At 51.2% G+C, this 16,113-nt stretch overlaps 2 protein-coding genes across 11 annotated transcripts in view; one reads left to right on the top strand and one right to left on the bottom strand.

Annotated features, from left to right (window-relative positions):
• MTOR (mechanistic target of rapamycin kinase) overlaps positions 1–16,113 on the bottom strand; it is a 108,183-nt gene that overhangs the window by 39,477 nt on the left and 52,593 nt on the right. For all 7 annotated transcript variants that reach the window (XM_077249687.1, XM_077249692.1, XM_077249693.1 and 4 more), the window contains 2 exons: positions 6,388–6,463; positions 2,288–2,427 (listed from right to left, as the gene is read on the bottom strand). In XM_077249687.1, the coding sequence (XP_077105802.1) occupies positions 2,288–2,427; positions 6,388–6,463 (216 nt within the window). The remainder of the gene's footprint in view (positions 1–2,287; positions 2,428–6,387; positions 6,464–16,113) is intronic.
• Positions 1–16,113, top strand: part of ANGPTL7 (angiopoietin like 7) — a 74,356-nt gene that overhangs the window by 55,041 nt on the left and 3,202 nt on the right. Inside the window, exon 1 of one of the 4 annotated variants that reach the window (XM_077249700.1) lies at positions 1,689–1,839. The exons of 2 other annotated variants lie outside the window; for them this stretch is intronic. In XM_077249700.1, the coding sequence (XP_077105815.1) occupies positions 1,809–1,839 (31 nt within the window). In that variant the 5' untranslated portion in view covers positions 1,689–1,808. Of the gene's footprint in view, positions 1–1,688; positions 1,840–15,583; positions 16,060–16,113 lie in introns of those variants that run through there. One more of the 4 variants, XM_077249699.1, reaches the window with a different exon arrangement.

Below are 16,113 nucleotides of genomic sequence, written 5' to 3'. Positions count from 1 at the left end.
ATAATACTGTCGGCTGTTATAACCAAAGTGTGAACTGATCCTTATCGTCTGTAGTTATTTTACCCATGAATGAAGGTTACGTGTCTGACCAAATCCAGATGTGAGTGGCAGAATGGCTCCGCTGTTACAAAGAAAAGCAAATGTTCGCTCCGCGTGCAGGAATAGAGCCCGAATCCTACAGAAAGCCCTATATGTCCACATGTAGTGTGGAGGCCACACACAGGCACGTCCGGCCCTAAATATGACCCGTACTTACCCTATCAGGAGCTTTGTCTCGGGGCAATGACGGCGGCTGCAGACGTGATGGATCTATGTATTGTACGGATCGTTCTACAGAAAAAGACGAGGCATAGTTGGGGGCGACACTGATCTCCGCATGGCGACACCTATCTTCAGGTTGGAGCTTGATTTTTTTCTGCTGGAGTTAAATGTCCATATTTCCAGGTGCCGGTAGCCACCTCTAGGGGGAGCTCTCTGTTTGCCGGAATAAAAAAAATCAGCGAGGATCGGGGCAAAGAGTCAGGACCCTCAGGATACGCCAATAACATTAGGTCGTTGTAGGTCAGACACCCTCCCTATACTTAGTGACTGTCACGTACCCATTTCTCAGCACGTGACTTGGGTTGTGCCTGCAAGGGTTAATCTATCTCCCCTCTCTCAGTCCAGCATCCAACCTCTGTCCTATGCTGCAATGGGAGCATAAATCACACACCGACCCAGGCCACACACCCGCTCATACACACTGCCACCACTCACCGAACACACGGGCGATGAGTCCCGGAAATATTAATACTACTGTCTGCCAATCATAAGGCTCACATACTTTAAGGCTATGCATTCTTTAGAACATGCAAGGTTCAACTTGTTAAAGTTTTATGCTTTAATACAAAAGGTACAGTGCTTACAATAAAAAGGGTATAAAAATATGGTAATAAAAAGACATACAAATATGCAAAACAGTTATAAAAATAAACAGGAGAAAACTTACAGAAATTACCTAACTTTGTAGTCTGCTTTCTGCTCCCTGAGGGGGAGACGAATATGGACTGGATCACATCAGCTTGGCTGCCCCCCAATCTGTGAACACGATTCTGTGTATACAGGCCTAATTTATAGTCACCCTGGAGGTCAAATTTCTAGACCAGCCTCTCAGGTTAATATTTATAATTGCTGGTTTGTGATTGGACCGTGAACACTCCACCAATTAATATGTATTATTTCCTCTTAAATTCTCTGTGTACGTTTCTCACAGATAGATAGTGTCAGGCTGTAATTGACATCTCTCTTCAAAAGAGACAGAAGGTGTGAAACGTTTCCCCTTCTTGGTTTTTAGCGAGGCCCCCTGGCGAGATTGGAGAGAGTAGACTGCTTTCTCAGGATCTCAGGATAACATATGCTGTGACCCCTGTGAGACCTGTAGTCTCAGGACAGATGTTAAATTACTGCTAGTCACACATATATACCTATACATATTTCGCTACAGTGACTATTTTTGGAAAATCAGAAATCGGAGAATGTTGCCCCCAGGGACAAGTACATTAAGGATCATAAAATGAGCCATCGTGCAGCCGAAAAGTAAAGCTCGGCATGAAGAGTAATGTCTGAGAGGCGCGGTGCCGCACACCTGCATGGCTACAGGTGATATGCTATAAAGATGTCCCACATAGTTCACATGTAGAACACATGTCCTGCGACAGCGAGAACACCGGAGGGATCGCACTGATCACAGACCGCCACGGATACAGTAACAAGCGCACAAAGGGACAAGAGGATCGTTAAGTGGGGAAAACGACAAATCCAGAGCCCAAATGTCACCGTGTCCTTCTCCAGGGTCCCTGGGTAAGTCAGTGCGTGCTACATAGAGACCCCCAGTATCTGTGTGTCCATCAGGAGGGTCTCTGAGTATCATTACATCCTCCCAGCAGTCCACATGCCGGGGGTCTGTGAACTCGTATAGTTAATTTTTAGCTTAAAATTACACTACGAGATATTTGGGCAGATTACATCAGATGTCATGAAGTCGGGGGGGTCTCACACAAGTGATATACTGCAAATTGTTCTTTTATTGCCGCCTGCTGTCCTGCCTCAGTGACGTGACAGAACAGAGCGTGTGCCTTGCATACCTGTTATATAAGAAGTAATGCAGTCTGGCAGAATCTGAGCCCCGCGGTACTCACCCGACTCAGCAAGAATGCTTCCATCTGCCCCCTAGTGGTCGCACTGTGCGCCTGACAGCAAAGTGTGCGGACCCAAAATAATACCAAGCACGGCCGACGTGTCCGCTTACCATTCCCCGAGGGCTTCCATGCAGCGCATGCGCCCCAATATCAGCTCCGGATCTTCCTTGTTCACCTCCAGCTTCTTCTCGTAGGCCGTCAGGGCGTCTTCCCATTCATGGAGCTTCTCGTACCAGATGGCGTGAATCTCCTACAGGGGCGAGACCAGAGTTTGTGACAAATCCTGCTTTAAATCAGAGCCCCCCCCTTCAATGTTCCTGCTGCTCTTCTATTATGATCTTAAGGGCTCATTTCCACATGTGAGGCACACGTCCGTATCTCGCATGTGGAAACCAAGCTCTGGCGCCGGCACTTTGGAGCGGAGCTGTGCAGCTCCATGTGTTCCTATGCGGCCGCACGCTCCGCTCTGCAGTGCCGGCTCCACATGCGAGATACGGACGTGTGCCTCGCATGTGGAAATGAGCCCTAAGATGAAGAGGTTGTCCGTAATGAGAGCCAATCAGTATCAGACGGCAGAAATTGGTCATCATGGTTGCCATTGTGCCACCACAGGGTCCAATCACTGAGTCCCGCACTGAATGGCAAAACACAGCACCTTTAACCCCGTGGAGTGACAGTGCGCTTCCTCGACTGCTGCTCTATTCATACTCTATGGGAAAAATTAGAGTGCTGCGCTCAGCAGCCCCATAGAGAATGAATGGAGCAGCGGTGGAGGAAGCGTACTGCCACTCCACCCTAACAGAGATAAAATGCCCTGCACACTGTGTGCAGTCTAGTGGCCACTATCAGTACTGCAGCTTAGATCACATTCACTTCAATAGGAACTGATCTGCAGTACCAGGGAACGGGCACTACACCGAGCGCAGCGCTGCACCTTTCTGCTCTGCACTGTTTACACACGGCTGCATCGGAGGTAAAAGTAAAAAAAAGCAGCCGATCTGTGGTGGCGCCGGGTCTGGGACCTCCACAGACCTTATACTGATCTCCTATCCTTAAGGATATGCCATCAATATAAAAGTAGTGCAGAACACCCTTTAAAGGGATATACCCATCACCGATCCAAATGATAGGAGATGACTTGTGGACCAGTGGCGGTACGCTCGCACGATCCACCCCGGTATAGGGCTCCGTACATTCTCTATGAGACAGCACTCGGGTGTTTCCGGCAGTCTCAGAGCATGTACGAGGCATTGTAGTGTCCAGTTCTCAAGATCTTTAGGGGTCCCAGCGGTCTGCACCCCCCAACGATCCACAAGTTATCATCTACCCTTTGATGATGAGGAGCAGTTGAACGTCTGTGCAAGCACCGCACGTCCTACAGAGCTGCAAAATAATGATCCTTAAAGGGAATGCCTTACAAAATGACCTATGGTTTAAATCAGGTTTTTATGTTACGTGTATTTTTATTTTATTTACAATTTTTCTTTCCTTTTCAAATCACTAATCTTTAGAAAAAACAAAGACAATATTCTTGCAATTTTCACACCAGCTACTGGGGAGATAGTAGACACATACTTCCTGTCTTTTCAGGAAGAGCTTTCAGCAGGTTCATTATCCCCAGAGGCAGGATTACAATGACAGGCTACCCCTCTGTACACAGCTGAAAACCCTGGATCCACTAATGACAACAGGCAATCAATGTCACAGCTCACCTCCTCCCCCTCCCTTCACAGTGATCTTTGCACACACTCATTAGGGGGTTGACCATTGCTCCTAATGTACGCATTTCCTGACAAAACAGGATGTTAAAGTCTAAAAATTCCCCAAGGGCCGGTGCGATACTTAGATTATTATTATTTTTTTTTTTTACATTTTTAATACCGATTGTGATAAAAAATATATAAATTACATTTAATCCAAAACCTGATTTGAACAATGGGTCATTTTTCTGATGACACGCTGCCTTTAATGGAAGTGATAAAATGACATCCCGACAATCAGGGGTTAAAAAGCTGCGCACTGACCAGGAAATAACACCCTGTGTACAGTATATAAGAAGTTCTCCAGCAGCTGTAGTATTCTAGTGCATTTCCCACAGATTCTGCAGCACTCGCCGGCACGTTGCTCATCCGTCAGGGTATCAGGGACTGACTATAAGCTCCCTGCGGTTTAGGGTTAACCAGGAGGTGTCCTTCGGGGGCTTTAATCGGGCAGAGGTCATGACTCCGCGCCCCAGGGGAGGAATCACCGTGCACCTATGTTGGGAAGCAGCAGAGACCGTCTCCCTCCTCGTTTTGGAGAGTGATTTGTGCAGATAGGGGGCAGCGCGGGCACAATGACGTGATTCTCCCCGAGCGCAGAGTGATGTAACTTACAGTAACCGCAGGAAGTCATTACAGCTGCGCCCAGAACAGTCGGCCTTTGTGTGGAGGCCACGGGCGGGGGGCTCGCCTGCAGGACGCGCTTCTCCGTATCCCCCATAATAATGGCTGCCCACAAGGATCCCAGCATCGTCCCCTCATCTGCCGTCATCCCATGGTCCTGTGCCTGCACACTGATTGCCGGGCACAGTTATGGCTTCCCCCTGCTTACCCTCGCCGCCTGCCTTTACTAGCACCCTCTGTCAATGAACCAGGAGGGTCTGGATTGTCAGATTCACATTTGTGTCAGTTTTCACTGTGGCTCTTGCTCACGAACAAAATGCAATTGCTCAGAGATCTCCCTGCACTGCAGCCAACAGGAACTTGTCAGGAAAGGAGCTTCCATAGCAGCACGGCTGGGCAGGCTCCTCCTCAGGACTTTTGGAAGCACCACCTCTCCCCATTACTGTACGTCACTTGTTTTCTACCTACCTGCAGTGAAACTTAACAAGGGCTAAATTTATAGCTGCCAGAGGGGGAAGTAGACTGACCGAGAACTGGAAACTTTATTTACAGCTAACAGTGAAAAGAAGGAGACTGATCAGGAACCTTAAGAGATTTTATTTACAGCTGCCAGAGGGAGAAGGAGACTACATTCCTAATGGCTAGAGGGGAAATGGAACTAATATTGGGACCAATATTTACAACTGCCAGAGATAAAAGGAACTATTGTTCCATTTTCCAGAGGGGGAAGGAGACTGATCAGGGAACTTAGGAGGGACTATATTTACAGCTGTCAGAGGGAAAAGGAGACTGACTGTGAATTTACAGGGGACTACAGTTAAAACTGCCAGAGGGGTAAGGAGACTGACCAGGGAACTTAGTAGGGACTACAGTTAAAACTGCCAGAGGGGGAAAGAGACTGACTTGGAAACATACAAGGGACAATCGATATAATAGCCAGAAAGGAAAGGACACTAACAAGGAAATGTGCTATTGATGATTAATATAGCTACCAGAAGAGAAAGGACACAAACTGGGAACTTACTATGAACTACATTTATAACTGCCAGTGGAGAATGTAGACTGACTAGGGGAACCTACTAGGGACTAGGTTTACAGCTACCAGAGTGGAAAAGGGAGATTTAGCATTTACAGGAGACTACAATTATAACTGCCAGAGGTGAAAGGAAACCTACTAGGGACTATAGTTACAGCTTCAACCGGAGGAAGAAGATTGTCTAGTGAACATACTAGGAACTGTTAATTTTGAAGGGGGGGGGGGGGGAGAGACTGACTGGGAACTTACTGAGAGCTATAGTTAAAACTGCCAGAGGGAGAGGAAGACTGACTAAGAAGCATAACAGGACTATGGCTACAGTGCCAAAAAAGTAAGCAGACTGATTAGATATCAAACCAGAGGTGAGGGATAAAGTCACCAGAGGGGGAAGGAGACTGACTTGGGAGCTTACTGGGGACGTCATTTACAACTGCTAGAGAATGTAGACTGACTTGAAACTATAACTATAGCTGCCAGAGGAGGAAGGAGACTGACTGGGAGCTTACTGGGGACAATGTTTACAACTGTTAGAGGAGAATGTAGACTGACCCTGAACTATAACTATAGCTGCCAGAAGAGGAAGGATACTGCTGTTAAGCCAACCACAGCACAGATCAGTAGTGGTGTGTGAAGCGGTGGATAAGGAAAAGCAAAAAGGAGGTAAAAATGTTTATTACTTGGGTGAAAACGGTACATTATTTGAGAATAGCGGTTCATATCCTTCCTGATTTCCTGGGGACAAAATCTCAGGTCCAATAACGCATCTACCATGAACTCAGGACGCACTTACCAATTCCCCGTAATGCTTCATGCCGAACTCCAAGACCCCCGAGGCGGCCTCCGGCTGCTGGAGCTTATTGTTAATGCTGAGGGAGACAGAAAAGAAGAACATGAGATCCCGACCTGGACGCGACAGAGACCACCTTATAGCATAACCCGCGCTGCCCTGCGGACCAGGAGGAGGGAGACGGCCAGGCGCTTATGTAATGGCTAATAACGGAGAACAATCCCAGCAATGTCACAGAATGTTATTGCATGAAGGCACGAGCCCAAGGGTCATGGAGGGAAAATGCGGCTCCGATCTGACTAGATTGGATAAATGGGTAAGTATGGGTTGTGTATGTATGGTATTAAGCCATTTAAAGGAGAACCTCCGCAGAAAACGGAGTGCCGCTGTGCAGGAAAAAATTAAACGGGTTCTCCCATTTAAAAAAAAAAAAAACCTATTCAAAATTTGGGAGGGCATGGAGCCCTATTTAGAGCCTGGTGCACACTATGACGGACCTGTCCTGCAACAATCCATTCATATGAATCAGCATGGTGCAATGCTTTATTTCCCCTGCGGGGGTGCTGTGGGGAAACTGGACACTTAGGGGCAGGTTTCCTCACAGATCACAGCACAACGTTTTTTGATTGGCTTATTGTCAAGTGATCAAAGAGGACAATCCCTTTAAATAGCATGGCTGCTTCTTTATATAATACCCGACTACTGGACACCGTAGATCACGACGGAGTGATCAAAAGAAATCATCACTTGTGGAGTTCCAGGGTCTGAATGCAAAAAAGGTTTCCATTCACTGACAGCAAGCCAAGATCTTGAAAAGGAAGTGAAGCTTGAAGTATATTAGAAGGCTGCAGAAATTCTCAGTATACAAGTCGCTGCACGATAATCAAGAGCAGTGCCAAGATGCTGAGAGTTGTAGTCTTCACCACCCAGAGGGGCTGCAGACCCCTGAAATGTGTTTTTTTTTTTTTTTTTTTTTTTTCAAATATGGATCATAGTTTTTTCTTGATTTAATTTTCCTTTGTGGAATCAAGATGTGTTTAATTATAAGAGGCAAATACAATGTGAGCAGCACGGAAGCTTCCAGCACCAGAGGTCTCTGCGGTTTATGAAATCCAAAGCCGAGAATCTGAGACGAGCGGGACGGTGAAGTGCGGAAATCAGAGTACGGAGAGAGACGGATGAAGAAAAAGGGAACAGACCGGAAAGCTGCGTACAGGACCAACATGGCGACCAATGCTGCTCACACAAGGGTTGTCACCTCGCTTTCCCAGAGTCCTACAGTTGTCACCTCGCTTTCTCAGAGTCCTACGGTTGTCACCTCACTTTCTCAAAGTCCTACGGTTGTCACCTCGCTTTCCCCAAGTCCTACGGTTGTCACCTCGCTTTCCCCGAGTCCTACGGTTGTCACCTCGCTTTCCCCGAGTCCTACGGTTGTCACCTCGCTTTCTCAGAGCCCTACGGTTGTCACCTCACTTTCTCAAAGTCCTAAGGTTGTCACCTCGCTTTACCCGAGTCCTACGGTTGTCACCTCACTTTCCCCGAGTCCTACGGTTGTTACCTCACTTTCTCAAAGTCCTATGGTTGTCACCTCGCTTTCCCCAAGTCCTACGGTTGTCACCTCGCTTTCTCAGAGTCCTACGGTTGTCACCTCACTTTCTCAAAGTCCTATGGTTGTCACCTCGCTTTCCCCAAGTCCTACGGTTGTCACCTCGCTTTCTCAGAGCCCTACGGTTGTCACCTCACTTTCTCAAAGTCCTAAGGTTGTCACCTCGCTTTACCCGAGTCCTACGGTTGTCACCTCACTTTCCCCGAGTCCTACGGTTGTTACCTCACATTCTCAAAGTCCTATGGTTGTCACCTCGCTTTCCCCAAGTCCTACGGTTGTCACCTCGCTTTCTCAGAGCCCTACGGTTGTTACCTCGCTTTCTCAGAGCCCTACGGTTGTCACCTCGCTTTCTCAGAGCCCTACGGTTGTCACCTCGCTTTCTCAGAGCCCTACGGTTGACACCTCGCATTCTCAGAATCCTACGGTCGTCACCTTGCTTTCTCAAAGTCCTACGGTTGTCACCTCGCATTCTCAGAATCCTATGGTTGTCACCTCGCTTTCCCAGAGTCCAACGGTTATCACCATGCATTTTTTGATACCTTCGGTTGTCACATAATTAGCTGTTCAGAACTCGATGAAAACTAACAGTCAAACATCCCCAGGAAGAATATTTGCACCTCAAGGGGCCAGAAAATCTTGGTACAGTCCTGTGAGATTGACAATGACAGCCATATTGGTTGTCACCCAACTTTCTCAGCAGCAGAGACTTTACTTTATCCGTTTCTTAGGTACACTGGCTTATGGAGGGGGGGATAGATACCAAACAGTCACCCCATGTCATACTGTGATCCCCTCTTCTAGACATAGGGAAAGTATGGTACCCCCTAATGTGGGAGCAGGAAGTGTGGCTACATAGGATTCCTCCCAGCAGGACAGATTTACCATCCTGGAAAAGCTGGATGAGGAGTGAAGGCTGCGATCTGCTACACCGGAGGCCACTCAGCTGTCCCATAGGGTTTGTCATAACCTGAAAGAAAATGGCGCCTTAATGTTGACCTCTTAGAGCGTCACGTGACAGCTCTCATCAGTAGCTCCAAGGGTTCAGGCTGGATCTCCAGGACGTTCGGAGCCCCCTCCAGCTCCTGTTCTCCGCGACTTGGGAGCCGGGTTATATTTATTTACAGTGTAAGAGAGATTTCCTGCTCCGGAGAGGCGGCTGACAGCTCCTCACATCTGCCGGCCAGACGTGTGCCCCGCGCGCTGTGCGGTGGGCAGGGAGCAGCGTCTGACCTGCTTCTTGTCAGTTCCGCCATATTCTGGGCCCACAATAGGCAGCTTGTGTGATAACAGCTGAAGCCGGGGGCCAAGACCCCAACATGAAAGTGAGAAACTTACAAGGAGAGTGCGGCGGCCTCTTCTAATCTCCTCCACATGGAAACATTAAATAACCGGCGCGGCGAGGGTCCATGACACTTCAATAAGGGGCTACGATGGCTTCCTGTGAGGAAGGGGCGGTGTGCTGCAATAATGGAGGGGACAGCAGAATAAAGGGGCTATTAACACGGCATAGTAAGGAGTCCGCAGGGACCGGGCTGCACATGGCTGATATTATCGCATTCTTGAAAGCGTCCGCTAAATCTGTACTCTTCTAGCCAGGTCCTCAGTGTCCTCCTCCCTGCTGCTGAATCTCCACTCTTCTAGGCAGCTCCTCAGTGTCATCCTCCCTGCTGCTGAATCTCCACCCTTCTGGACAGCTCCTCAGTGTTCTGCCTCCCTGCTGCAGAATCGCCACTCTTCTAGGCAGCTCCTCAGTGTCATCCTCCCTGCTGCTGAATCTCCACTCTTCTAGGCAGCTCCTCAGTGTTCTGCCTCCCTGCTGCTGAATCTCCACCCTTCTGGACAGCTCCTCAGTGTTCTGCCTCCCTGCTGCTGAATCTCCACCCTTCTGGACAGCTCCTCAGTGTTCTGCCTCCCTGCTGCTGAATCTCCACTCTTCTAGGCAGCTCCTCAGTGTCATCCTCCCTGCTGCTGAATCTCCACTCTTCTAGGCAGCTCCTCAGTGTTCTGCCTCCCTGCTGCTGAATCTCCACCCTTCTGGACAGCTCCTCAGTGTTCTGCCTCCCTGCTGCAGAATCGCCACTCTTCTAGGCAGCTCCTCAGTGTTCCGCCTCCCTGCTGCTGAATCTCCACCCTTCTGGACAGCTCCTCAGTGTTCTGCCTCCCTGCTGCTGAATCTCCACTCTTCTAGGCAGCTCCTCAGTGTTCTGCCTCCCTGCTGCTGAATCTCCACCCTTCTGGACAGCTCCTCAGTGTTCCTCCTCCCTGCTGCTGAATCTCCACTCTACTAGGCAGCTCCTCAGTGTCCTCCTCCCTGCTGCTGAATCTCCACTCTTCTAGGCAGCTCCTCAGTGTTCCGCCTCCCTGCTGCTGAATCTCCACCCTTCTGGACAGCTCCTCAGTGTTCCTTCTCCCTGCTGCTGAATCTCCACTCTTCTAGGCAGCTCCTCAGTGTCCTCCTCCCTGCTGCTGAATCTCCACTCTTCCAGGTAGCTCCTCAGTGTTCCTCTTACCTGCTGCTGAATCTCCACCCTTCTGGACAGCTCCTCAGTGTTCCTCCTCCCTGCTGCTGAATCTCCACTCTTCTAGGCAGCTCCTCAGTGTTCCACCTCCCTGCTGTAGAATCTCCACGCTTCTGGACAGCTCCTCAGTGTTCCGCCTCCCTGCTACAACTCAATCTTTGCCCACTTAACATGACAGCTCCACATAGACGCTGCTCCCTGCTGCATCTCCACCTGACCTGACCTGGATGGCTGAGAGTGAATATGCTTGGACTTCTGAGCTCTCTCACTTGTCAGCTTGACAGGGTTAGGCCACGTTCACACGCTGCGGGTTCCTCTGCGGGTTAATCCCGCAGCGGAATTGAAAATCTGCAGGGCAAAACCGCTGCGGTTATCCCTGCAGATTTATCGCGGTTTGTTCCGCGGTTTCCGCTGCGGGATTACTGCTGTACTATTGATGCTGCATATGCAGCAACATGCAGCATCAATAGTAATGTAAAAAATAATAAAAATTGGCTATACTCACCCTCTGACGTCGCGATCTCCCCGGCGCTGCAAGCGGCTGTGCCGACAAGGACCTTCGTGACGTCACGGTCATGTGACCGCGGCGTCGTCACGGTCATGTGACCGCGACGTCACCACAGGTCCTGTTCGGCACAGCAACTGAGACCGGACGCCGCGGGCAGCGCAGAGAGGTGAGCATAACATGATTTTTTATTTTAATTCTTTTTTTTTACACCCAAATATGGTTCCCAGGGCCTGGAGGAGAGTCTCCTCTCCTCCACCCCGGGTACCACCCGCACATTATCCGCTTAACTTCCCGCAACGTGGGCACAGCCCCATGCGGGAAGTTAGCGGTTCAATGCATTTCTATGGGCGCAGAATCGCTGCGATTCTGCACCAAGAAGTGACATGGTCCTTCTTTTTTTCTGCAGAAAATCCGCGCGGATTTTCCACAGAAAAAAAGGATCGTCGGCACAGCGGGTTTTGTTTTCCATTAGGTTACATTGTACTGTAACCTACATGGAAAAAGGATGCGGACCTGCAGCTGCAAAACAGCTGCGGGTCCGCAGCAAAACCCGCAGCGTGTGAACATAGCCTTATACAGAATTACAGACATGGATTTTCACAGTAAGTACACCAGCCTCATCAGGCTCCGGAGCTCTATTTAGTTCGTCATGCCGTTTGTACTGTAATATCTGCTGCAGGCTCCACTCACATCAATCAGTGGAGCCTCTTCATTCTCCGTAATAAGGGTCCCTGGAGGAGGGACAGGAAGTGATGTCACGCGGCTCATTAGACACCACCCCTTTAATTATTCTCTGAATTGCTCTGATTGGCTGCAGAATGGATCACAATAGTCTTTGCTGCAACCTGGAATCTTCCAGTGCGACTCCTAGAACCGGTCATTACAGGGAACCAATGAGTCAGAAAAAAAGCATAAAATCTACATATCAAGAATAAAAAAGGCCGAAAATAAAAGCGGAATGAGAATTCTTGGGAATTTTTAGATGTCGGAAGTAAAAAGAGAAGGAAAGAAGCGCTCGCACGTCGGGGAGGAAGAATCCAGAGCGCGGCAGACGATGGTCACAGGTCGTCGTTATATAATGGAAGCATTTACTCCTAATTACTTCCCCCATCATTTCCGGGACAGGATTATTGCTGGGACTCGGGACGCCAGGCGCTCGATGACGTGGTGACTAATCAGAGAGCAATGCCGAGACACGGAAACAGAGCCCCCATTTTATATATATATAAGCAGCTCCAATGTCAATATCAACTGTAGGATCTCTGCTTGCTGTGGGGGAGATAAAGAGGACGATCTCTACAAGGCTTCGAAATAGAGAAACAAAACAAAAAGTACTTGTCTTATCGATCCCGACGCTTCCATCCGTCCGCAGAGAACAGAAGAGATATATAGGGCATCTGCTGCAAGCAAACAATAGTATTCACATTCACTGACAGCAAGCAGAGCGCCGGACAAATCCCCAGGAACTGAAAACGTTGTAGCAGATTTACTTTATGCACTTATTAAAGGGTTACTACCAACATAGCAAGATATCACCTGACCACAGGAGCGCTGGGGGACCCCCACGACCCCCAGAGCGGGGCTCCCCAACCTTCACCAGACAGATACACGGTAACAAATGCTGCTTTTATGTCTTTAGCTCACAGAGGATTGTTTGGATGCAACTGAAAAACCCTGAGCTGTGAGAAAGTGATCACTTTTTCCCTCTTTATGCAAAACCTTCAATTTGCAAACAGCAAGCAGAGATGTTGAATTTGGTGAGGAATCTATGCTCAAGGTACATGAAAAAGCTGCAGAAACTTCCCGCTGTTCAGTGACCATTGGCACAAGAAACATAATTTATTGCTGTCATTTTAACACTTGGTAGAAGAGAATTTGGAAGCATCCGTCACCATCACTTCTGCAGCTGCTGAGCAGAGCAGGACCCTGCAGAGTCAGTTCTCTGTCCACCTACTGTGCAGCATTCCTAGATGGGGGGACGGTTCGTCAGGTGGCACCAGCAGTGGCAGAGGGGGGCTCTGGGGACCAGTATTCTGCAGGTCAGGGGGCTCGGAAGACCAGTAATCTGCAGGTCGGGGGGCTCGGGAGACCGATATTCTGCAGGTCAGGGGGCTCGGGAGACCAGTAATCTGCAGGTCAGGGAGCTCGGTATTCTGCAGGTCAGGGGGCTTTGGAGACCAGTATTCTGCAGGGTGGGGGGGCTCTGGAGACCAGTATTCTGCAATTCTGCAGGGTGGGGGGGCTCTGGAGACCAGTATTCTGCAGGGTGGGGGGGGGGGGCTCTGGAGACCAGTAATCTGCAGGTCGGGGGGCTCGGGAGACCAGTAATCTGCAGATCAGGGGGGGCTCGGAGACTGGTATTCTGCAGGTCAGGGGGCTCGGGAGACCAGTAATATGCAAGGTGGGGGGCTTGGTAGACCAGTATTCGGCAGGGCGGGGGGGCTCTGGAGACCAGTATTCTGCAATTCTCCAGGGTGGGGGGGGGGGCCTCTGGAGACCAGTATTCTGCAGGTCAGGGAGCTCGGGAGACCGGTATTCTGCAGGTCAGGGGGCTTTGGAGACCAGTATTCTGCAGGGTGGGGGGGCTCGGGAGACCAGTAATACGCAGGGTGGGGGGCTTGGTAGACCAGTAATCTGCAGGTCGGGGGGCTCTGGAGACCAGTATTCTGCAGGTCAGGGGGCTCTGGAGACCAGTATTCTGCAGGTCAGGGGGCTTGGGAGACCAGTAATCTGCAGGTCGGTGGGGGGGGGCTCGGAGACCAGTACTCTGCAGGTCGGGGGGCTCGGAAGACCAGTAATATGCAGGTCAGGGGGCTCTGGAGACCAGTAATCTGCAGGTCGGGGGGCTCGAGAGACCAGTAATCTGCAGGGTGGAGGCCTCTGGGGACCAGTATTCTGCAGAGCGGGGGGGGGGGGCTTAGGAGACCAGTATTCTGCAGGTCGGGGGGCTCAGGAGACCAGTAATCTGCAGGGTGGGGGGCTCTGGGGACCAGTATTCTGCAGAGCGGGGGGGGGGGGGGGGGGGGGGGGGCTTTGGAGACCAGTATTCTGCAGGGTGGGGGGGCTCTGGAGACCAGTATTCAGCAGGTCAGGGGGCTTGGGAGACCAGTAATCTGCAGGTCGGGGGGGGGGGGGGGGGGCTCGGAGACCGGTACTCTGCAGGTCGGGGGGCTCGAGAGACCAGTAATCTGCAGGGTGGAGGACTCTGGGGACCAGTATTCTGCAGAGCGGGGGGGGGGCTTAGGAGACCAGTAATCTGCAGGTCGGGGGGCTCGAGAGACCAGTAATCTGCAGGTCGGGGGGCTCGGGAGACCAGTAATCTGCAGGTCGGGGGGCTCGGGAGACCGGTAATCTGCAGGGTGGGGGGCTCGGGAGACTGGTATTCGGCAGGGCGGGAGGCCCTGGGGACCAGTATTCTGCAAGTCGGGGGGCTCTAGAGACCAGTATACTGCAGGTCGGGGGGCTCTGGAGACCAGTAATCTGCAGGTCAGGGGGGGCTCGGGAGACCAGTAATCTGCAGGGCGGTTGGCTCTGGGGACCGGTATTCTGCAGGGCGGGGGGCTCGGGCGACCAGTAATCTGCAGGGCGGGGGGGCTCTGGGGACCAGTATTCTGCAGGGTGGTGGGCTCTGGGGACCGGTATTCTGCAGGGTGGGGGGCTATGGAGACCAGTATTTTGCGGGTCAGGAGGTTCTGGAGACCAGTATTCTGCAGGTCGGGGGGCTCTGGGGACCAGTATTCTGCAAGCCGGGAGGATCTGGGGACCAGTATTCTGCAGAGCAGGGGGGGTTGTTCTGGAGACCAGTATTCTGCAGGGCGGGGGGTGGCCTGTGGACCAGGATTCTGCAGGGCAGGAGGCTCTGGAGCCCAGGATTCTGCAGGTCGAGGGGCTCTGGAGACCAGCATTCTGCAGGGCGGGGGGCTCTGGAGACCAGTATTCTGCAGGGCGGGGGGGGGCTCTGGAGACCAGTATTCTGCAGGGCAGGAGGCGCTGGAGACCAGTATTCTGCAAGCCAGGAGGCTCTGGAGACCAGGATTCTGCAGGGCGGGGGGGGGGCTCTGGGGACCAGTATTCTGCAGGGCAGGAGGCTCTGGAGCCCAGTATTCTGCAGGTCGAGGGGCTAAGGAGATCAGTATTCTCCAGGGTAGGGGGGGCCTGGGTCCAGTTGTGATGGAGAGAGGGATGCCACCGAATGGTGCACAATTTCCAGTCGTCGTCTGTGATTGTGTAAAGCCCATGTTGTAGGAGCAGCAGACGCCGGGATGTGTAAAGCCCATGTTGTAGCAGCTGCAGATGCCGGGATGAGCTGAGGAAAGGAATGGCAGGATTTTTTTCTTTGGAAGCTGGTGCTAAAGAAAGCAGAGGCTTGGGATGACGGTAAGAGACACTGCTGCCATCAAAGGGTTAATGTTGACTATTTCTGGGGGTAAAATGACACTGGAGGGAAAACAAACCCCACCCCTGGCTTTTTTTTGGGATGGAGTGTGCAACCCTGGCACCTGGTCCGGAGGAGGAGATGAGCCGGGGTGGGAGGGCAAGTAGGGAAGGCTCCACCAGATAGGATTATTTAAGATGCTGCAAAAGCTTCCCGCAGCAGATCAGCTACGAGGAGAACAGCAAACAAGTCACTTTCCCCAGGGCTCTGCAGTTCAGAAGCTCCTCCGTGCTCACCATGAACATCCCCATCTTCATCGGCTTCTTCTTGCTATCTATGGCTGTCTTTCCATCCCGGTCTCAGAAGCCACTCAAGAAAAAGCCCCCCGGTCCCAACGGGCTGCAGAAGATGCCCGGCTGCTGCGAGGAGGTGAAAGATCTGAAGGTCCAGATCGCCAACCTGAGCAGCCTGCTGGAGGAGCTGACCCGCAAGCAGGAGACGGACTGGGTGAATGTGGTCATGCAGGTGATGAAGCTGGAGAGCGGACACAAGCAGGTGGAGAATCGCATGACCGACGCCGAGGAGAAGTACTCCGAGATGAACAACCGGGTGGAGATCATGCAGTCCCGGGAGCAGGCAGCCCAAACACAGACCCAGACCACGGCAGGTAAGCGGGACCCCCATCACATCTGGTGGAGACGGTTGCTTAGTAATCGGCACA

Source organism: Ranitomeya variabilis, chromosome 4 (assembly GCF_051348905.1).
Source record: "Ranitomeya variabilis isolate aRanVar5 chromosome 4, aRanVar5.hap1, whole genome shotgun sequence".
Taxonomy (NCBI): Eukaryota; Metazoa; Chordata; class Amphibia; order Anura; family Dendrobatidae; genus Ranitomeya; species Ranitomeya variabilis.
The sequence above is the reverse complement of the archived record's forward strand: the minus strand, read 5'-3'. Positions and strand labels throughout refer to the sequence as shown.